This window comes from Homalodisca vitripennis, chromosome 2, assembly GCF_021130785.1.
Source record: "Homalodisca vitripennis isolate AUS2020 chromosome 2, UT_GWSS_2.1, whole genome shotgun sequence".
NCBI lineage: Eukaryota > Metazoa > Arthropoda > Insecta > Hemiptera > Cicadellidae > Homalodisca > Homalodisca vitripennis.
The window spans coordinates 85481100-85505813 of NC_060208.1; the positions used below are offsets into that span (position 1 = coordinate 85481100).

At 32.2% G+C, this 24714-nt stretch overlaps 2 protein-coding genes across 3 annotated transcripts in view; both read right to left on the reverse strand.

The window, feature by feature from the left end:
• The window catches only part of LOC124355711 (neurogenic locus notch homolog protein 2-like), a gene marked incomplete at its 5' end in the record, with an annotated part of 37371 nt that overhangs the window by 7965 nt on the left and 4692 nt on the right, over nt 1-24714 (reverse strand). Inside the window, 5 exon segments of the mRNA XM_046806870.1 lie at nt 41-175; nt 284-360; nt 961-2531; nt 4512-4574; nt 13401-13618. Coding sequence (XP_046662826.1) covers nt 41-175; nt 284-360; nt 961-2531; nt 4512-4574; nt 13401-13618 — 2064 coding nt within the window.
• Nucleotides 2396-11660, reverse strand: LOC124354302. 2 transcript variants are annotated; one of them, XM_046804648.1, is made up of 4 exons: nt 11431-11660; nt 4461-4574; nt 3765-3913; nt 2396-2531 (listed from the first exon to the last, which is right to left on the reverse strand). In XM_046804648.1, the coding sequence occupies exons 1-3, from the start codon at nt 11523-11525 to the stop codon at nt 3772-3774; spliced, it is 351 nt and encodes a 116-aa protein (XP_046660604.1). In that variant the 5' UTR covers nt 11526-11660; the 3' UTR covers nt 2396-2531; nt 3765-3771. The 2 variants fall into 2 exon arrangements, with proteins under 2 accessions (XP_046660604.1, XP_046660603.1); XM_046804647.1 differs by lacking the exon at nt 11431-11660 and adding an exon at nt 7598-7764.

The window sequence follows — 24714 nt, forward strand, 5'->3', positions numbered from 1 at the left end:
TTGTTTGGACAGAACTCTTGATAAAGTATAAGCTTCTTACCAGTAGAACGGTGTGGAGGTGCATAGTAGTTGTGAACAAGTCTATTCCGATTGTACCAGATAGCCAACGCTAGCAGTATCCCACACACTACAACCACTGCCAGTGCTTTCACGATTGGAACAGCAATGGAGTTTTCTACACAGAGAAATAGTTCCAAAATACAAATAATAGAGAAACAGCTAATGAATTGTATGAATTTAAGGTTTATGAATTTCTTTATAAGAAGAAAAAGCATCAGTTTACCTTCATTCAGCAATAGAAGTCCCTGAGTTCTACAAGGGCAGATAGTAAACTGGTACTGAGTGTCTACACAAAGATTCCTGTAACATGTTAACGAATAAAATTAACAACAAAAAAGAAAACAGAGCCAGCTATGAACCATGATGCATCTGAGATTGTAAGAAAAATATTTAGAAAGATTTGGATATTTGTTATAGATAATTGGTCTATTTTTGTAACATATATGTACTCGTATACAGGGCCTCCCAGGCAGCTCACTCACTATTCATGTAAGGAGAGCAGTACAGTTCGCATCACCAAACAAATTGTAAACCAATAAGTATATTGGCTATTTGATACAAATAGTTGTAATTGCTATAATATGTTTGGTATTAGTTTAATTTATTACTCTATATAAATTTTTTTCATATGATATCACACCAGACAGATTATTACATTTTAAGTACAATCCGCTCTATTGTGTAAATGAGTTTTAGTTTTAAAGTATGATATTACTATTAAGCAATGTTTTATATATATATATATATATATATATATATATATATATATATATATATATATATATATATATATATATATATAATATAGCCAAATGCTTATACGTAAATGACCTAAGAGAATCTCATGGTTCTTGCATAAACTATTTGACAAAGGTTCAACAATAACAGAGAACTACTCACCAAGTTTTGTTTGTTTGACAAAGACACCACTCTTGCACCAGAGTATAATTTGTGTTACCAAAGTAATCTACAGTTATCTGTCTCTGCTTTATCAAAGGTAAGAAGTGCACAGTGGCATTCAACTGTAATGGATTGCCAGAAATCAAAACTTCACGTATATTTCCAAAATTTTTGTCAGATGCCACTGAAATTTGAGGTTTCATTTTTGAACGATCAGTGAAAATTGCTGGGGTCTCCAATGCTTCTGAAGTACTTGGACCAATCCAATCAGTAGAAAAAAACATTGAGTTATCATTATAAGTTGTTGAATCATAAACAGCTAAACTTTGATCAGTTGTTTCAGTACTCTCAGAGAAATATTCTTCTGTTGTAAAAACCATTGACTTTTGATGTTCAGTGGTATGCTCTTCATCATTTATAGTAGCATTGCAAAAAATTTCAAGAGAAAAAGGATTGCTTAATACAGAAATGTTATCACATTCTAAAGTCATCAGCAAGATGTCCTTTTCTTTTCGTCTGAGTTCCATCAACAGCTCATTTAAAATATTGCATCCTCTCAAATTTCCAACAATAAACTCAGTCGAGAAGTTGATACAAGGTTTGTCAAATCCAAGTGGAACTAAAGTGTTAACAAATGAGCAATCATAGTTTTCTGATTTCATTCGAGAACAATCAGACTTATTTCCCTCACTGCCAAAACTCCAAAGGCAAGAACATTCTTCGGGTGCGGTGCAGACACCGTTATTACATCCTTCACTGCAATATGGCTTGCAAACTCCAGGATCATCAGATAACTCATAACCATCAAAGCATTCACAACTATCAGGAGCAGTACAGTTACCATTGATGCACTCTGGTGAGCAGATGGGGAAACACATGGAATCTTCCTCACTTTCTTTTTTATAGCCGGGAAAGCAAGAACAGACCTCAGGTGCAGAGCAATGTGCATTAGAACAATTTGAACAGACAGGTTTACACGTATAATTGTTTTGAGATTTATACCCTTCAAGACAACTGCACACACCAGGTTCTGTGCATACTCCGTTGATGCAGCCTTCTGAGCAAACTGGGTTGCAGATGTTTTCCACTTCTGAATCTTTCTGATACCCAACAAAACAAGAGCAAAGTTCAGGTTTGATGCAAGCAGCGTTTTGACAAGGCTTGGAACAAACAGGGTGACATTTGTGTTGATCACCAGTTATTTTCTCATAGCCAGGGAAACAAGTACAGACATCTGGTGAGGTACAGTTGGCATTGACACAAGGTGAGGAACACACTGGTTGGCAGGTGTAGGGTTGGGAAGGGTTAAGTGTGTAGCCTTGGTCACAGGAGCAAATCTCAGGGTGACTGCAGTATCCGTGGACACAATTCTGGCTACATACAGGCTCACAGATATTCTCTGTACCCTGTTGTTTATTGTAACCACTCCAACACTCACAATGGTCTGGAGCTGAACAATTCCCGTTGAGACATTCCAAGTGACACACTGGCTGACAGACACAGCCATCTACAGAAGAGCAGGTTTTATAACCAGGGCAACAGAACTCCTTGGTTTCTTGCTCTGTGTAACTCTGTAAACAAAAGATTGGGTTTGTTATTTAGTTTTAAAACACAAGTGTAATACGAAATTATGTTCGACCTTCATCATAGCTAGGCATAAAGCTGTAAACATAGTTCTCTAATTGACAATTTCGATTTCCTAGGAGATCAACTAGAAAGAAATGTAGTTCAAACTACGTATCTGTATCATGTTTTTAGCTTATATAATTATAAAACGCCCAAGTAACCATTGTAGCGTTGTTTCAAACATTCATACAGCTTTGTGGATAATAAAAGAATAAAAACTGTTATATGTCTCAAAAACAATAAAAATGCTGTGTCAAATATTTAAACAATTTTAGCATAAACTGGAGTAAATTATTAATACATACAGTATAAACACCTGATTCGGTGAGAGTGTAGAATGACAGGCACAGTACTGGAAGGGTTAATAATACTAGAGATTATTAAATCTGTGATTTCAATACTTATGAACATACAGTGAGAAAGAACTTGTCTCTTATTAACTTGTAAATGGTTTGCCTTATAAAAGTGCAATTCTACATATCAATACAAGACAAAAACACAAAATTTCTCAGTAGAAATCTTCATGAATGCAATTAAAATAGAAGAATAAGTAAAGTTGTATATGCATTAGTCATATAAAGTCTTGTTGAGATAAAGTCATTGCGTTACAAAATAAAATGTAGAATACATCACAAAGTTGTTGTTCAAAATAGTAAACAATTGAATAGTTATTACAGAACAGAAATCCCACTCAATTTCTCTACAATATTTCCAAGTAGATTGTTGGCAATTAAAGGGCTGGAAAACTTTCATTTCTGTCTGTCTGTCTGTCCGTTTGCACTATATCTCTAGAAGAAACTGACCTATATGTTTGCAATTAATTGCATGAAGTTCCATTTCTATATGGGCAACATTATGCTCAATGATGGTGTATGTCACTCAACGCAACTATTTTTATATTGGTCTTATGGATACCCATGATGACAAAAAGAAAATTCAGAATAAATAAATTTGTGAACAAACTGAGTACAATCATTTGGCATAATAAAATAATTGACTAAGCCTTCGGTGTAGACCTGAAATTTAGTACAGAACCTCAGCAAAGTCTGTTATGCAACACATGATGTGTTGTACTTCTATCTTGTAATATTACATCTCTGGAGACCTCTGTGAATATCTAGTGTGAACTGAAGTTTTACTTAACACTGCCACAACTACTGTAGTTTATTATAACTAACCTCTTCTTCATTCACATAGTTGCCTGCAGTTCGGTGTCTGATACATGTTTTCCCAGGAACTGTAATAGTATCCACAGTTGCCACCACCCCGTGTTCTGTAAGATTCTAAATATGTCCTATGTACGAAGTGAAGTCTAGTTTTGGTGACTCTGAAACATTATTCCCAATTTATTGTCTAGTTAAAAGAAATATATTTTACTGTCATAAAATTGTATAGTTAGTATTAACAAATTCAGTTATGCAGCACAACACCAGGTCCAGATATTCCTTCTCAACTATATTTAAAAGAAATAACTATTTATCTAGTAATTTCTTAACAGTTTTTTTTACTTCACCAAGTAAAATCAAATAAAGATTGTTCAGCCAATCTACAACTTCTAAATGGACTTTCTGTTCTTAATTATAATTATATAGTTATGAACACAACAATGCTAATTCATCATTTGTACAAAAAACATCCTACTGATGCCAATATAAGAGAACCAGACTTATTTTAGCAATAATTTTTACTTTAGACCAGTTTGTATTTTTTGAATCCGTGTGACAATAACTAGTTATTGTCTAACTAATATTAACTTAATAGCTGTGATTTATTGTAATGAAATTAAAAACATTACTAATAATATTGCTTTGATTACTGTAGAGACAGACAATAAATAATAAGTAATAGTAAATAAAAAGTTTGGTTGAACTTACACCTCACTTTTCGTGCAGACCCCCACACTTCCTGTAATCTCAGTCACTGACCACATCATCAGCATCATCACAGCCCCCAGATACATGGAGGTGAGAGGCTGAGGTGGCATTTCCCTATCAGAGATAAACACTACAGTTAACAGTACATTTACTTAGTCAGTTGCTATTAAAATGAATTAATAACATAAATCTTTAAATATTTATTCGACCCTTTTATTTTTTCTTACTTATTACTTATTAATAATTCATTTTAACAGTTAAGAAATGTAAAAGAAGAAATATCAGAAATATAATATGGTCTAATAATATAAATCTGGTCTGGCACATGTTGAATTTTGAGTAGAAACTTCCTGTATAATAAGTAACAAATATGTTCCAATTTGTAATAAAGTATTATAATGTAAATCCCTCAGGAACAAGAATTATGACATATTCGATTCTACAGGGTGGACAAGATGCCAGTGACTTTGACTCTTGAGGAATATTGCATTGAAATCTACAACATAATGTTACATGAATTCTAAGAATTTGTACCATTCATGAATGAATAGAAATTTTAAGTTTTCTGCTGCAACATTACCTTATTCTTTGAGTAAAAAAAGTGATTATTTTGAGCCCTGTTTAATATAAACTCTTATGAAAAATTCATTAGCCCTATGTAGAATAAAGGGTTTAGTAGTTTATAGCTATCTGATTTCTGATTTCTGGTAGCTATAAACTACTAAACCCTTTATTCTACATTTCTATTTAAATATGTTTTGATCAAAAGAAACGTAAAGCTTACAATAGATAAGGATATTATGATCACAGTCCGACAAAATTGTGTTATAATCAGCTGATTATAGCAGCTTTATAAATTATTTCAACTTAATTATAACTTATAATAAGCCGTTCTTAAATAAAAAATATACAAGTGAAAAGTTTAAAATGGTAATTGTTCAGGTAATTACCGAGTCATTGAAAGTTTGAATATATTTTGATTTTTCTTTGGCCAGAAATAATATTTGGAAAGGTTGATAAAGAGTTCAGGGACACTCTGTATATCACATTAAACCTTAATAGCCTAGAATAGCTACATGGATACACTAATACATTCAGTAGAAAAAAATACTGAAAAAATACGGTTAAAAGAAAACCTTTCAATGTATACTAATTTTTGTTTTGTTAATTTCAAATATTAGGAATAAAAAAAGAGTATTATATACTAAATAAGTATATATACAAAGAAAATATTTAAATAGCTATAGATAAATTGAGGAAAAAGTTATCAAAATGGTTCATTGTAAATAGTTAATATCATATTTTTATAATTATTATTCCATGGGCTTAATTGCCTAATGGTTATTTTAGTAAAAGTGCATATTGTAGAACTGAACATATTAGAGGAGGTTCCTTAGTACTTACACATAAGTGTTTGAATGTAAGAATGTGTGATGTTGGTCAGTTTTGTTCCGAGTTGGATTTAGAGGCGGCAGCTGTTTTTGTGGATAATTTAAAATTGATTGTTTTAACTATATATCACTCTCCATCAGGTAACTCAAATACTTTCAGAAAAGAATTTTGTAGAAAACAGTTTTGTTTTGTTGGAAAAAAAAATTTCAATAAGATTGTTGTACATTTTGGTAACGACATTTTGAATGAGGGAAAACCTCGTTTCAAAATGAAAGTTAAGAGCGCAGTTCTCAAAAATGAAATTAATATATAGTAATGGTATTAGTCTGCATCTCAGAAGCATAGCTTATATATTTTGTGTATTGTCAAATTTCATAATTAGTAAATCGTTTTAAACTTTGTTTGCATTAAAAATATATTTATTGAATGTTAATTATATATGATTTATTGTTGATATTTCTGTTAGAATTTATTGTATATTGTTGTTGATCTGTAGTTGTTTACTGTATATTATTGTTGGTTTGTATTTGTTTAATTATTGCAGATTGTTTTGTTAGATGTAGCTTTAAAAAATGTATTGTTGATCTTTAATAGTAGTTTGTTTATTGTTGATATTTTTGTGAAAATTGGCAGTTAAATATTTTGCCACGGGAATCACTGTTCAGATACTTGTTCAGTTAAACTTTGAAAATGCATGTTGTTACTTTCTTGAATGTTAAAAGTGTTGATATAATGACGATCTAATAATTGTAACAAGACTGGCTGACAACACTATAATGTATGCCGTAATTAATTTTGTTTCTTATGTAAATAGTATTTTCGCGCGAGCTCTGTGAGCTCTTGGAATGTTAAAAGTATTGTGAACTTTCTTTAAATAAAGCATTTGTCTACTGTCTACTACTTTCCTTGACTCTTTTGACAAATTGCTGCGGTTTTTGACAAAATGGTTAAATTATACATCTGTGGTCAGAGGAGACTTTAATTATAACTTTGATGTAACTAAAGGTAGTAGATTCTCAAATCAATTCCTTAATCTCTTGCGACAGTATAAATTTTATCATTTGAATACTAAACCTACTCGAAAAAAATAACTGTCTTGACAATATTTTTGTAAATTGCCATAGAAATAATGTACTAAATTGTAGTATTTTTAATTTTCCATATTCGGACCATTGTGGTCTCACACTGAATTTGAATATAACTGATTTTACTTCACAAAACCAAACAAACATACCCAATAGTATGCAGTTTCTTAAATTTATTTTACCTAAACAAAACATCTCCAAGTTAACAGATAGATTGGCATGCTATGATTGGAATAATATTTTGACCTCTGATGTTGTCGGTGCTCGGAATGTCTGTTCTGTCATTCTTTATATATTGGCAAACAATATTAACTATCTCTCTAAACCAGTAAGAGTTAATTCCAACAATGGTAAAAAAAGGGATAATGCCTGGTTCAATAATGGGTTAGCTGCTATGAAAAGTAGATTCATTTTCTTAGACGTCTTAGTTAAGAATAATTATGAGGAATTTCCATGAAATTAAACAAACATATAATTACTTCAAAAACCATTACAGAAAAATTATTAAAGAAGGTAAAATTAAATGTTATACAAATATCATAGAAAATAGTAGGAACAAATGCAGAGCAGCATGGAATATCATTAAAAGTAATAATAATTTTAGTAGGTACCGTTAGTTTAAAAAAGTTAGTAATATCCCCAGACACTTTTAATAATTACTTTTTGGATTCAGTGGAGACTATTAAGAACAAAATAGGCACTGCCCCTTCTAACTCGGAGCAGCTGCTTGCATCTGTTGAGAAACCTGTTCCAAATGACATTTTACCTGGAATATAATAACAACACTGGATGTAATTAATGCAACTAAGCGTTTAAAAAACTCTAATTGTAATGATGTTTATCAAATGTCCAATAATCTTCTAAAACAAATCATTGATAACATATCTTTGCCACTTTCCTGCTGCTTTAATCTTTGCCTGTTAGAAGGAATCTTTCCTGATGAATTTAAAATTGCAAGAATAAGTCCAATTTTGTAAAAGGGATCTAAAGATAAACCTGAAAGTTATAGACCCATTTCAGTTATTCCTGTAATATCAAAAATATTTGAGCTTTTGGTTTTTGATCAGCTAAGAGCCTATTTTGAGAAAAATAATCTTTTAAGTATTTCTCAATTTGGATTTAGAAAAGGTAAATCCACAGTAGATGCAATAGATAAGCTGGTGCACGAAGTGCTACTAGCGTATGAAAATAAGGTTTTTGCTCAGGCTACCTTTTGTGACCTGAGCAAAGTCTTTGATTGAGTAAATCACTCAGAATTATTGTTAAAACTTACTATGGTGTTCAAAATTTGCAACTTGAATTTTTGAAATCTTTTCTTTTTGAGCGGAAGCAGAAGGTTCTAGTGAATAGTGATTGGTCACAGGTAGTTACAATTAAATGTGGTGTCCCCTAGGGATCGGTTTTAGGTCCTCTTCTCTTTTTAATTAGTATAAATGACCTTCCAGCTTTTATTGACTGTAAATCAATCTTGTATGCAGATGATACCACTTTCCTCAACATTAATTCAAACATTGATGAGCTTAATATCTTGGCACAAAGTGCTCTGGATAAGGCATCAGGTTGGTTTAAAGCAAACAGTTTTCTTTTAAATGAAGGTAAAACCCAAAACATTATTTTTACTTTAAGAGCTATTGGTATTGATAATAATTTATATAAATATTCAAATCAAGTAAAATTTCTGGGAGTTTGTTTTATAAAAATTTAACATGGGGTTCTCATATTGATTACATTAGCTCAAAATTATCTAGGGTTATTTTTCTAATTAAAAAGCTTACTAATTGTATTGTATTGTATATTAGATCCGCTTATTTTTCTTATTTCCAATAAATTTTTAGATATGGTTTAATATTTTATGGAAACTGTAGCAGGATCAATCAATCAATCAATCAATCAAAGAGAACTTTATTCATATACATCGAGTACAGAATATGTGTCAATATGTATGTAGGATAGATGAAATATTAATTTTACAAAAACAAGCAATCAGGATCATATGTGGTGTTAGTTTTTTGGAACATTGTAAACCTTTATTTATAAACTTAAAAATTCAAAATATTTTCAACTTATACATATATGACTTAGTTTTGTATACTTTTCAATATCCTAACAATGTATGCTGATCACATCTACAATACTAGGAGTAAGGTAAGTAGTCTTACTACAATCAATTTCTGCAGACTAAATAAAACCATTAATAGTCATCAGGTAGTTTCACTAAAAATTTACAACAAATTACGTAATTTAATAAATATATACCCTAAAAAAGTGTTTTGCAATAAATTTTATAATTGGTTTCTAAACAATCCTTTTTATTCTGTAGATGAATCTTTTGCTATATCCCACATTAATATATAATTATATCTAAAGCTAACTAAGGATAATTGTTTATATTTCATGGATGTATTTACATATGTCTTATATTTTAGTATTTAAACATGTATTTATTTATTGACTTGGCTACTGGCTGTAAAGTGACTTTGTCGATAAGTGCAAAAACTTAATATGACAATAAATATTATTATTATCTGGCACGGAAAAATTAATAGAATGGGTTAACTGCAATACTCAGCAACGCTTTAATCTCGGTATTTAAATATAATTTTAATTTTGGGACTGCTCCACATATTGACTCACCATATGTTAACACTAAAACTATGAGCCAATAAAAAAGCCTTGAACGGGAAAAGTTTAAAAGTTTTAGCAAATAAACTGTTTTTATAAACTAATACAACTCACATGTCCCTGAAGAGTATTGTAACCATTATAATAAAAAACAGTTAATACACAGTACAAGGATTTCCTATATCCATATAAGGTATGCTTCACTACTTGTAGTACAACAGACTTTAGTAAGGTTGCATGCAAAATTTCAAATCTATTTTGCTCTTTCGTTCTTTAGATGCCCTGCAGACAAATAGACAAACATGTAATCATACAAAAAGATATGTTTACATCCTTTGGCAGACAAAAGAGATATTGCGTCACCCTACTGAGTGATGGGGTTCAATGACGCCTCAGCCAAATTCCATGGTTGGATAGTCACCATCATATAATGCATTCTTATCTACGTAAAAATAAAGTTTCATACATAATTTATAGTGAACAGATGAAATCTTTCTTAAAATATCTTTCCACATGATATATTCACATACTGGTTCTGGTTTTATAGTAGTTTTCATATAGGTAATCAAAGTTTCTGTCAGCTAGTGATCCAAGAGTGCGCTGAAGTCAAATATTATCACTGACTTTTAAGATTACATCAGGTTTATTATATCTTCATTTTACTCTATGAATAAAAGTTGCACTTGTTGAAATCTCAAATGATTGAACAAAGTTTGTTTATAAATATATTTATTCATCTATTTTTCGTTGCCATTACGGTTACCCGTAACACCAATGTAAAAATATTCGCTAATACTAAGAAAAATACCATGGGGCAGCAAGCACCATCATTGAATTCATTGTTGCTAATGTAGAAATGAAGCTTCATGCAAAATTTCAAGTCTATTGGTCAGTTTATATTTCAGATATTGTGTCGACAGAGAGACAAATTTAATTGAGTAATAGGCTTTGCTAATGCTCTGCCAACCAGTTGGATAATGTAGGATAATATGTTGTTTGATTATTTATTACACTCTGAATTGATGTGAGATTTAAATGTCTTGTAACTATCTACTATTAAACCAATATACTAAAGACTATACAGTGTCACTTGGCTTATTCATCATTAATTTAGATATTTACATTAGAATATTGATGCCAATTCAATACATTCTGCTTTATAATTTGTCAATTTCAAATTTGTTGCCCACGCCCAATAGCATTTAAATAAAAATGAATTTGACTTATTTTGGTAATGAATAAGTCAAATTTCACCCATGACAACGTATTATAATAAACAGTAAATAAGCATAGTTTTGAAAATTATGTTGTAAATTGATAACTCTACATGGTCCCAATACATTAACCTGTGACATGAGCTTTAATTCTGTATTGTGAACATTTCATAACTTTAAATCTTTATAAGAAATATTTACACAAATTTATAATAAGTTCAATAAAACTTATTGTATGTCATTGGAGGAATATGTGTAAAACAAATATATTTTCTGTTTTTTATATTTTGCAGCAGAGTAACATTTATTTCAACCAATGATTTATGAACTCCTGCAAGTACATGTTCTTTCATTCAAATGTTTACTTATTGTCAAATCAGAATTTCATACTCATTGTAACTAAATACATTTATAATACATTATTCATTATAATACACAGATGCATTATTATACATATATGAAAAGACCGAGCTTGTGGTTTATGTGATAGGCTAAGGTTGTTTAGTTAAAATATTGTTTGATTGAAAGTAATATTAATCAATTGGCTGTCTTATAGAGTACTGATAACAGATACAGCCTACTAAATAGATTTTGTGAGGGTAAATTATGATAGATTTCATTTACTATCTGTTCAATGTAATTGTCTATTATACTCACATGGTGGCCATAGGATGCAATGGAAGGAAGAAGATAACCCTGGATAAACTCAGTGCCATCCTCTCAGTGAGATAGAGCTGGTGAATCACCAGCATCACCAGTTCCTCAGATATGATGATATGCCAGCATCCTTCATAGCTCAAACATTGAATGTTGATTTAGAGCAGTAGTTAAGTGCTATTGAAAGCACATATTGATCATATTACAAAAAAGTTACATTATATTTAGATAATTACATGTTCAATTCACTCTTTAAACTAGCTATCAACAACAAATTTTAAAATAAAAATATATTTTCAATATTTCTAGAGAGATAGATAAAAGTTGATATCACTGTTTTAATATGTATAAACTAGTTTATAGGGTTCGTATTAATCTCATATTGTTTATTGATTATATATACAAAATAAGATACAAATTTAAAAAATAATAAAGTTCTTATGATTTTATTAAATATTAAAATAACAATAATTTTCATATTGGTAAATTATTATTTTTATCCTTTTGAACAATAGCTACCCCACACTTAATTGCTGTTGATAAACTGATAGTTATTGATACTTTTAGCACTTTTAATACAGTAATAATAGTTATCTTGTAGAGGTTTAAGCATGTTTGGTAACAGTGAACATCATCTACTATTGATTTCTCTGTTGATGTAGCAGTCAAGACTTCTTGGCATTGTTGATAGGAGTAGATTTGTGAAAAGAGATTTGCCTTATCACTTTTTTAGGTCATTATGCTGTTGAAGACTTGTCATTCTCGTATAGAATTCTGTATTGCTACCATATATCACCAGAAAAATTAAACGTTCTAGCAAGTACTTTGTGAATAAAACCTTTTGTTTATATTTCGGTATAGTATGTGTGATATTCAGTTGTATTATATATTGTCTTCTCAAACTCTTTAAAAAATTTGGATAATTTCATAGTAAATTTTGCAAGTTTTTACAATCCTTAAAAATAGTGTTTGAGCTGTAAGTGTGCAATTGAACCTTCCATTTGGTTGGTGTAAATACCTGATTCCATGTTGTATCCATGTGTTTAGGGCTATTGCAGATGTTTCTAGGTTCTACTGGTAGGATCTTACTGATTATGAAAGGATTAGTAAGACAGAGCCTTGTAATATTTAAAAAGAATATCCATGTCTTAAATATGTGCTTCTGTTTCTGTTTTGTGGATTTTATTTTGGCAGTTTGGTTAATCCAAGTGTTACTTTTACAAATTAAATTTCATTTTTTAACATATTAAAATGGCCAATTTTGTGATGTTTGTACGAAGTCTATCACTTCGAAACAACTCAAGCTTGTATGTAATGATTGTTTGAAATAGTTTCATGGAGCCTGCATTTGAATGAACAAGGCTGATCATGACTGCATCACCGCCGATGGAATAACGTGAAGGTGTCAGCCGTGTAGTGAAACACGGAGAAATAGCTTGAGGTTTGATTCCACAGCTCAGGAAGAGAAACTTTCACTTGAAGATATGATGAAAAAATTTAGGAAGTAGCTGAAAGCCAAAAAAGCCAAGAAAAAATGTTAACAAATCCTATGAGTTCTTAGCTGAAAAAATTAAAGAAAATACAATAACTATGAAGCATCAAAATTTATCAACGGAAAAACTGCTTAAAAATCATTGATAACTTGATACAAGAAAACAAAAGTTTAAATAGGAAGGTTGCTGAGTTGGAATAGTGAATCACTGAAATAGAACAATACTCCAGGGCAAATGCCATATAAATACAGGAATTTCCTATGCAGCCAAACAAAGATGTTGTCTGTGTTGTGAAAGAGGTGGGAACAGCTCTGGACCTAACAGACCTTACAGACTCCAAGATTGGTATTTGTTATCGTCTTGGTAAAAATGTCGGCCACAACAGCTCCCCACCTGACATCATTGTCAAGTTTGTGAGGCGTATTCACAAGGAGGAGTTCATGAAGAAGCGTCATGTCAAGACAGTCTGAAACTTGCATTGATCATGCTTATATGAGAGTATCCAGTAAGAATGAGATTGTTGTAGACATGTCTGTGATACACGCCGACATCACGGACTACTACAGGGTTTGGGTGAGCTTGCAGGTGTGTGGTAGGCGGAGAGGGGGTGGCGAGCCTGTACTGTCCTAGCCCCACTGCTATACTGATTACGCTCGGCTCGACCAGCTGTTGGATAGCGCAGACTGATCTCTTGTCTATAATCAGCAAATGCGTCTTTGGTGTTTGACGAGTTTTTGGGAACTGTACAATGATTCTTAATGCAAAGTAGAGTGAAATTACGACAGATCAATCAACATACATTTAAAAAACCATGGATTAATAATTTTATTTGTTCAAAAATTAAGAGAAGGAACCATCTCTTTAAACTGGTTAAGAACCACCCAAATAATGTCAAATTGAAATTTTATAACTTAAAATTTAGAAATAAGACTTCATACATACATAAAAGAGCAAGGATAATTTTTATAAACAAAAGTTTGAAAATTACAATGGAAATTCCAAAACCACTTGGAAAGTCTTGAATGAAGTGACTGGTCAAGCTAAAAAAATCAGACTATAACACTAAATATAAATTAGATTGATTTCTGATTCATTTGCTGTTGCAAACTATTTTAATGATTACTTTTACACATAGTAAGTAAACTAAATTTAATTTATGCACAATCAAAAAATTTTGTACAAAAAGATATGAAGAAATTCAATTTTTATTGATTCAGTTCTACCACATGAGCTAGTGAGTGTAATAAATCACTTAAAAATAATACTTCTCCATGCATGGATGGAATTAGTTCCTTCACGATTAAGAAGATCTATCCCAAAATCGTGGATGTCTTGTACATAATTAATTTGAGTTTCAATAGTGGAGATTTTTCAATGCAGTTAAAAAATGCAGTAGTAATATCAATTATATTGATAAATATTATTTAAAAGAGGTTCTAATCTGAACAGTCGTAATTATTGTCCTATATCTTTGCTTTCATACTTCTCAAAAATCTTTAAAAATCTAATGAAAAAATTGTTAAATTTTTTTGAAATAACAAATTTTTAAGTAATAATTCATTTGGATTTAGATCTGGTATGAATAGAGAGATCTGGTATGATGTAATGTATGCACTATAACATTTCATGACAGATTTGAAAGAGGGTAAATGTGTTATGGTCTTTTTCTTGACACAATGAAAGTCTTTGACACAGTGAACCACACAATTTTATTGGACAAATTATATCAATGCGGAATGCTTGGAATTGCATACAAATGGTGTGTGAGAGTTAATTCTGTTTTAAATGACTCTAGGATAATAAAGCAAGCTGTACCCCAAGGATCTATGATGTGAGCAATATTATTAATTTTCTACCTAAATGACTAATGCAATGGTAATTTACAAAGAAAAATAACTTCTTTTGCTGAAGACACAGCTCTTTGCTATTCAGAATCTAATTGGAACAGTATAAGGTCTGGTATGGAAAATGATTTAGAAGCACTTCAATGGTGGTTCACTATGAATCAATGCTGCTGAGTTTAGAAAAAACTAAATATATAAATTTCAGCCTTAAAAAGATATCTACTTTGAAAATCAAATTTATTACAAATGTGCTAAGTGTATAGTTATTCAAACTTATGTGATTCAGATTTGAAGTGATATCAATTTGATGAGAGTGGTAGATTATAACGCCAATTTGCTATGTGTCACCCCCACGTTGGTTGCAATAATTTGCTGAAAGTCAGTTCTTTAGAGTTATTGACTCACCATGTAGTTGTACGCCCCTTGTCACCAGTGGCACGTTGTTGTACCATGTTCCTCATCATGCATTGCAGTGCTTTGATAATTTTAAAAGTCTAAACAATATCCCATCCTTGATTAAATTTCAATATACTATACAACAGATCATTACTATCCCAGGAGAACTAACACAACCTCCTTGCTTCGAGTCTGGTGGTAGAAAAAGGAATCTCCGTATAAAACGACGGATACCGACTCAAAACAATACTCATCCCTTCTCTCGTTCAAATCAGCGTCTTCACGAATAAATATAATTTGATTCTTTTTTATATAATTGTCGAAATTTACTACGTTTACTATAATTAATCAATTTAAGTATTTCTATTTTCTTTTTATTATTTTTTCAAAGCTTTTTATTTAAATTTTTTAGCAACATGTGCTTTATGACGTCATCAATATACAAGTCATTCATACCACAATTGGCTTTTCTGCGTAATTCTATTTAATGTTTTTGTAAAACACGAATTTTGGTTATGTTTACTTCATTTTAATTAATCAAATCTTTTCCCGAATAAAGTTCAATAAATTTCTTCGTTATTAAATAAATCTCAATTCCGACAACATGTGATTCACTGACGTCACAGTCTGCCGATTCATTGACGTCACAGTCTGCCAATTCCCCGCGAATATTCAAATGTCGTAATTTGACCTGTTACAAAACTTTATGTATCAGGAATAGTTGTGATGTAAATCATAAAGCAATGCATATACTTAGGAATTTTTGTTGACAGTGAAGTTAATGGGAAAACTCACATAAATCATTTAAAAAATAAAATTAATAATGTTTTAAGGTATTTTTATTTTTGTAGAAGATTAAGTAATTAAAGAGTTATGCATTTGTTATATTTTTCTTTAATTCAGAGCAGAATTAGAATAGAATATATTTATTGTGTTGACAATATATATTACATTGTGTTGCAATAGTCAATAATACCAATTTTTTCAGTATTTATCTTAAAAATAAATCCATTCAATCGACTTTCCATACAGCTGCATGCAGGCACTCATTCATGCACATACAAAGAAACAAAATTCAAAATTCATGGCATCAACCCCCATGATTGCAACACCTCCGCAAATATCAATCCCAAGTGTGCTCCATGAACTCGCCAACTGAGTAAAAAGCACAAAACACTAGGTAGTGTTTTAATTGGGTTTTACATTTTTTGGATTTGTTTCTAAATTAAGTGTTTCAGGGAGACTGTTAATGAAATTAATCCCAGCTTGAGAAGGGTGGCGTTCAAATGCTGCTGTTCTATGCTGTCGGGCTCGAAAGCACTCCCGAGCTCTTTTCTCGTATCTAAGTATATCACTGCCCTGTGTCAATATATACTGAAATCAACAGTAAAATATACAAGCTGGGTAGAGTTAGCAAGTCGAGCTCCCTGAAGGCACTTTGACATGACTCTGTTGTTCAATATTGTGATGATTCGAACAGCTTTTGTTTTGTAGTCTGAATACTCTTTCCAAGTTTGATATGGCACAACAGCCCCACAGAGAAATTCCATACGACAGGTATGGAAATATTAATCCATAGTAAGCCATCATTTAAACATCAGACGTACAAAGCTTTGATAAATTTCGACAAAAATTCCAGTTGGCAATTTAGCAAATACACTATCAATGTGAACTTTCCAGGTTAACTCTTTATCTAGGTGTATTTCCGATGACAGAGTCATGTCCTCTGCGTATTGAATGATTTTCCCATATAAGGGTGACGCATGGATGTTTTTCACATAAATCAAGAAAAGGACAGAACCCAATATTGATCCCTGTGGGATATTCCTTGGTATATTCTAATACTACTTGATACTGCATTCTGGATCTGAACACATTGACTTCTGCTGCTCAAGTATGAGTGGAACAACTGGTGTGCTGCCCCCGTACACCGCAGCCTTCCATCTTGTGTAGGAATATACCATGATTAACAGTATCAAATGCTTTTGAGAGATCAAGAAAGACACTGAGTGTTCTTTATTGAGTCTCAAAGCCTTCCACAATAAAATCTACCAGTTGTGTGATTGCTCCAAAAGTTGATTTTTCTGGTCTGAAATCAAATTGTTGATCAGACAAAATTATGTGTTTTTTTCAAGAAAATTAAGAAGTTGGTCCAGGAACAGTTTTCTATAACAGGTAAAACTGAAATTGGTTGATAATTATCTGCTATCTTTTGATCACCTTTTTTGAAAACAGGTACAACTTTTACCAACTTGAGTGCGGGTGGGAAGGTGCTAGTTTTAAAAGAAACATTTATGATTTTTGTCAATGGATTTAAAATGTGCTGATAACATTGTTTTATAAGTCACATTGATATGCCATTTATGTCATTGGAAGTTTTAGCTGAGAAACTTCTTACAATACGTCCCACTTCGTCCTCACATACAGGAGCTAGAACCATAGATTAAGCAGGGGTATGTGTGGTGACTGTATCCAGTTCCAATTCACAGGCAGCATCAAGAGAATTAGCCACTGAGGAGAAAAGTTTGTTAAATTGCAAAGCTATTGCATTTGGATCAGTTAATTTGATCCCATCAACATCGAGCTGAATGGATTTTGAACATGCTTTATTTGTTAAATTTTTTCTAATGTTCCAGGCTGTCTTAGAAAAGTTTGATGACTGTTTTAGTTTATTGTTTTTTCATATGATTTTGCAGCAGTTATTACTTTTTTTGTAAGTTATATAGAGAGATTTGAATCTATAATCTTTAGTGTTCCTGAATATTTCATTATAGATTTTTAGTTTATTTCTAGAAATCAGAATTCCAGGAATAAATAAATCCAAGAATTCTTCTGAAATTTACCTTTTTCTTTTATTTTCTTAAAAGCACAGAAAATATTTAAGCGGAACATGATACAACTGTTGGAGGAGTTGAATATTGTGTCTGCAGAAGTAAAAGAATCTAAAAAAATTCCAATTTTCATTTGCCAGACATTTATTTAAAACATTTATATTAGGGGGGTGGACAGTTCTCCTTAAAATAATGTTGTGGGATTCTTGGCTCACTGAACATCCACGAACTTTAAATTTTATCGAATTGAGAATTTTTAACAAATTACCAAACAATATTAAAGAATCACTGAATAATAAACTTTTTTAAGACCTATAGAGTGGCTGCTAACATTGATCACCTTGACTTCTTTATTAAGATTCAGCATTTTTATTTAAAATTATTTTTTCATACAAGTTCAAAAATACTTTTTGTAAAGAGATTGGATGAAAATTGTCTATCATTATGGTTTGATTTTTGTATTGGTTTTATAACAGATTTCAATTAATCTGGGAAGACTCCTGCAGCAAGACAATGATTGGAAATGTTGCTAAATGAGGAGCAATTAATTCTGCTACATATTTAATTAAGAACATTGGAATTTCATCCCATCCTGCTGATCTTTTATTATTCACATTCTTAATAGTTGATAACATTTCATAAATTGTGACAGGTGGCAGGAAATGGTCTTATTGATATTGGATATATACTTATTGGAGAAATGTGAAGCATTGACTGTCTTTGACTGAAGGTCTAATCCAGGGCTGCCCAACCTACGGCCCGCGGGCCGGATCCGGCCCGCGAGTCAGTTTTATGTGGCCCGCCTTGTTGCCAAAACAACCAAATTTGTTTACAGGCATTTGAAATATTAAATAAATACAAATTTTGAGAACCAAGCAGTCCAGCCGATTTCACATAGAACGAGCCGTATTCATTTGGTGGAGTATGAGTGTTGAAAGAAGTAAAGTAGTTGCAGACAGATTTCACTGACTACGGTGGTGGCTGCCGGCTGGCGAATAGAGCGCGCGTAAAGCACGGCACAGCGCGCGGTGCGGCGACGTAACCCCTACCCAACTCAAGGTCACCATTCGCCACGTAATTTGTATGTCCTAGTATCCTAGTAGGATTAATTTAAATCAATGTATTCAATTTATTGGTGACTTTTTTATTGTTTCCTGAGAATTAGAGCAAACATCCAAAAGTCTGGTTTTATATTTATTTCTACTAAAAGAACCTAAAAACATAATATATTATAAACCTTTACCTAACAGCTAATAAATAATAAAAAATTACAATAATCAGGAAACAAGGGCCAAATAACCTTAAAACTCATATTTTGTACAAGATTTCTGGAACAAACCCCGGTAAATACGTTTTGTTTGGGGTTCCAAATCCCCTGGGATGTTGGCCCGCCTGTCCATAAAGGGTTTACAATGTGGCCCTTGAGTAAAAAAAGGTTGGGCACCCCTGGTCTAATCTATTATTAATGCTAAGGAAATGTTTATTCAAAATGCTAGCTGCTTTACTATCTTGTAAAACCAAATCTCCGCTTATGATTTAAATTTTATTATTGCTGTTTATTGCTGTTTATTGATTTTCTTAATTCTTGATTAACAACGGACCAGGTGGTCTTTGATCCATTTCCAGAATTATTTATTTTATTAGTATTATATTCCAATTTTAACAATTATTTTGCGCCATAGAGCCAGTTTACAATTAATGTACCGAAACTGAATTCTTTTATTATGAGAATCATCTTTTAACAATAAAGCTCTCGCTTCTTCACACTTAAATTTCTAATTTCCTCCATAACCCATTTCTTATTCTTAATTTTTAAGTTTTTTGGAAATGAATAATTGAAGTAAAAAAGTAAATTTCTAAAAATTGTTGATACGTTTCATTAGGAGAATAATGTTTCTTAGGGTAACAGAGTAGATTTTTCCCAACTTTCTTTTTCTAAGCTTTTACAGAAGATCTGATATTATTGGCTGTAAACTTTCTTTTGAATGTTTTGTAGTTTAAATTCACTCCTTTTATGAAAACTGAGATAATCTGGGCTGTGTGATCAGATAGTCCAGGGTCAACTCTGTAATACCCATTGTTTTGGAAATTTGTAAAGATATGATCTATGCAAGGCTTTAAATTTTTTCCTATCCTTGTAGGTTCATAATAATTAGGGAACGGACCATATGAGCTAACTAAAATTAACAGTTTTACAGAAAGTTTATCTTTAATGAGTGTATTAATAATCAAGTCCATACATAATAAAATTTTCTTCTGAGAACTATTTTTTATTTTTTATTACACAATCAAGTAACAAAACTAATTTCTTACAAAATATATCAAAATTGCTTTTTTTCTGATATTCTACATACAAATATTATTATGAATACTTGATTTTCTATGGTAATCTCTACACAGCAAAGTTTAAAAACATTTCTTATAACAAAGCTTTCATAATTGTAATTAATCTTAATTTTGTTAAATAGATCTTTTCCAACAAGGATACAAGACCTGCTCCATTCTCCTATCCCTTTAAAATATCCTGTTACAAATTCCAATCCTAAATTATTTAAATAATACTTATTTTCTATGTTCAGCCAGTATTCATCTAAAAGTAAAACCGTAAAGTCTTGAACTCTGATAAAAACAATTCTAGCTCTTCCACTTTATTGACTGCTCCTTTAATGTTACATTGAAAAAACATTAAACCACTAGATCTAAAAAAATACCATCTAAACTGTTTAGTTGTCGGGTTATATTCTTCTTACTTATACAGTTGTCGGGTTATTGCTTTACTAATACAGTCTCATCCTTTGTGCCATTTTGTGAATGTTGGTGGTTAAGTCCTTGGAAAGATGCTGACTGTGACACTGGCTTTGCTGATTTTGTGTCACCAGGATTTCCTCTTGAAGTTTTTCAAGGAATACCACATGTGAGAGGCCTTTTCTGAATTCTATGGTAGATTTCTGTTCAGATGAAATTATACTGATTGTAGCTGCTGTGCTCAGATGAAATTCAATAATATTTTTGGAAAAATGATACAGATCTACTAAGTCCAGCACACAGCCTATTGGAGAACATATTAGTGTCCTCAAACCTTTATTTTTGAAGTCTTCCTTTAGTTGTTTAATTTACTGTCCATGGTAGGTTTTTCAAAATACTTTGGTTTGGTTACCAAACTATAGATCGTTGCACCATTTATCAACTTCTGACAAGTCAAGCTGTTGTTTACGTAATCTGTGATTTTGGGCCTACCGAACTTTTCTATGAATACTAACACCACACCAGCTGTGATATGCCTAGGATCCTCATAATCAGCAGAAATCGAGTGGACAAAGGCAGTGCCAAGTTGTTTTTTAAGTTTTCAATTATTTCTCCTATGTCTGCATTAATAACATTAATTTCACCTGTTTTTATTACAGTTTCATGACTCCTTGTCTTATCGAGTGTTGTCTTAGCCACCATGGACACAGTTTGGAGTGCAGGGTTATGTTTTTCTGCCAGATTTTCTAATTCAGAGTTTATTCTAGTAATCTTGAAATCCAAATGAAGAACATCATGTTGCATGGGTATTGTTGCTAGGAGCAGATTGATATTTTCCATGTTTTAATCAAGTTATTTACATTATCCATGAATCGCGCAATACTAGTGGTCTCAATGTTATTTGTTCCTGCAATCACTAAGAGATGATCTCTGTTGGTTAAATTCATGGAGATCTCTTTGACCTCATCTACCTTGCCCCAGGTCACTCATATGAACGTGAGTTCTTTGTTGCACTAGGTTGATGAGATGTTTCCCCATGACTGTCTGCCAAGTTTATCAGTTGGTTTTGTAACAATTTAGAAGACCCATGGACTGATACAACATTTTCCTCGTCATGTACTTTTCCATTACAATGGTTGGCTCTTCTCCTAATTTTGTTCCCGTGTTCAACAATAACACATGGAATTTTATTGGAATCACTATTGGTTACTTTATACTTTTCTTCTGTATTTCCCAGATGAGGAAAGTCCTCAGGAGAATGAATGTTGAAACCATCCCCAGAGATTTCGTCTTCTTACAAAAGTGCAAATATATTTTCTGTTTGGATGGACAAGTGCTCTTCAGAAGGAGATTTATTTCTACTGGAGTGTTTTTTTTAAATTATTGTTATTATTATTATTAACTGGGGTAAACATAGTGGTCTGTCTAAGTGTGTCATTTAGTTCACAATAGTATCTTTTAATTGGGTTATTAAAGCTTCTTTTTGCTCAGGATATTTTCATATACTATTAATTTGTTTAAAAGCTATTTATGAGCGCCAATATCAATTGTAAAAATCTCATCACTGCTAACAGTTTGAACCCCTGTTGAGACAATAACACTTTAGGTGACAAATAGCAAATTTAATTTTCTTTATACTCCTTGTTTTGTATCACTCATAAGTCTCTTCAGTTCGTTTTCTCTTTTTTGTATTTAATTCTTTATCTGTAAATTTTCATCTTTAAGATTCTGTATATCCTTATTAAATTTCCGGCTCATTTCTTCTGATTCGTCTTTAGCCAAGCACAATTAAGTTTCAGCTTTCTTTTTTTATATTCCAGTTGGAATGTAATCTCAGAAAGAACACTATTTTCAGCAGTCTGGATTTAATTATTTACAGAATTAAATAAAAAAATTTCTTCATCATTGTCCATATAGTTACTAAGTTTGAATAATTTTCTGCCTTCAGTTATTATGCCATGGTGTTGTATGACCACCATATTTGACAACCGCTAGTTCTTTGAGTAAGCATCAGCTTTAATGATACAGGTCCACCCTCTTTAACTCACCTTTATAAGAGGATATGCATTATTGACAATTCTGTTTAAAATCTGTTGACAGAGGGGCTCTCCACATGTAGTAAGTTTGACATTTCAAGAATTTAATTTTGTCATCTAAGATTTAATGCAGAGTGTACAAAAATTATTTATAACACCGACCACGTAAGAAAAAGGTCTAAATTTACAAAGTGTATGCCTTCAATATAAAAATTGTGTGAATATCATTTAAGAAATAAGAAGGCTTAAACGTTTTATTTGAATTAGATCTATAATTAATTTTAATACATGACTACATAGCAGCTAAGGTTAATCCTGAATAAAAATCAACATCAAGAGTTAAGATAGTAAGTATACAAGCGAAAAAGAAATTGAAAATATTATTAACTACGTTGTACGAATCAATCAGTAATGAGTCGGAGTCCAAGCGGAGCGGACGTATCGCGGCTAAGCTCTCTTATCAGTGTTCCCGTTCCGTAGCTATACTGCATGTGTGCTTACTTGTATAAGCTTGATTGCTAGTGCCGAATTGCTATACTTTATTTTAATACTTAGTTTTGAAAACTTTCTTCTTTTCTTTGTTTTGAAAATGGCTTCATGTAAAGTTTGTTTGAGTGCTATTAAGAGAAGTCAGTTAAAACTCGTTTGTGCTGATTGTCAGTCGAGTTTTCACGCTAGGTGTGTGAACATGAGTCAGGCGGATGTAGATTGCTTGGAGGAGCTGAACTCAGTGTGGAGGTGTAACTCTTGCAACAACGAACGCAGGAAAAGCATGAGGTTGGAGACGAGTGTGCAGGATGGCAAACTTACACTTGAGGACGTGATGAAGGTGCTTAATGACATCCGAGAGGACCAAAAAGCAACCAAGCAAAACTTCAACACTTCTTATGAGGCTCTACATGTCAAACTTGAGGAAAACGCTCAGTCACTTCAAAGCGCTTTACAGAAAATAGAGGAGTTTTCGAAGAGAGTTGTCGATTTGGAGTTGGAGAATGGTAACTTAAAGAAAAAGGTTGATGAACTGGAAATCAGAGTGGATGACATGGAGCAGTACTCGCGGAGGAACTGTCTGGAGATCCAAGGAATTCCCGAAGAAAAAAATGAAAATGTTCTGGATATTGTCAAGGACGTTGGTCGCGCACTGGGCATGGATGTCAGCGAGGAGATGATAGACACTTGCCACAGATTGGGCCAGAAAGACAGCGGTTATAGAGGACCACGAGGTATCATCGTGAGGTTCGTCCGTCGTCTGGACAGGGAGGTGCTCCTGCAGAAGAGACGTGAGAGGAAGAAGGACTTTTCCACTCGTCACCTTAGTCTTGACAGGCCGTCGGACGTTCCCGTGTACTTGAACGAGTCTCTGTCACCGACGAGGAGGAAGCTGCTGGCCAAGGCGAGGATGCTCAAGAGGGACCGCGGCTACAAGTACATCTGGCTGCGCAACGGCAACATCCTGCTGCGTAAGGAAGAAGGATCTGCTGTAATTCAAATTAAAACCCAGGCTGACCTTGATAAGTTGTAGATTTAAGCATTTTTTTCCTTTCTCGAACTGGTTTAAAGTAAAACTTTATAATGTAACAATTTTATTAATAAGAAAAAGTAAATTTTTAGATAATACACAATATACATTTGACACAGTTTTCCTTTTTCTTTTAGTTTAAAATGCAGAATTTCAACCTAAATGAGAGTTATTTTACTGACAATGTAGGAGGGAAAAATAGTGTAAGTATTATTCAGCAAAATATTCGTAGTATGCGAAAAAATTTTGATGAATTTATAGCGGAAATTTCTTCTTGGAAAAAGTTACCAGAAATCATTATTTTAACTGAAATTTGGATAGGTATAGATGAATCAGATTTTTATCAAATATCTAACTATGATTTAATAGTACACTCAAATGAGAGCTACAGATCTGGTGGTGTTGCTATATTTTTCAAAA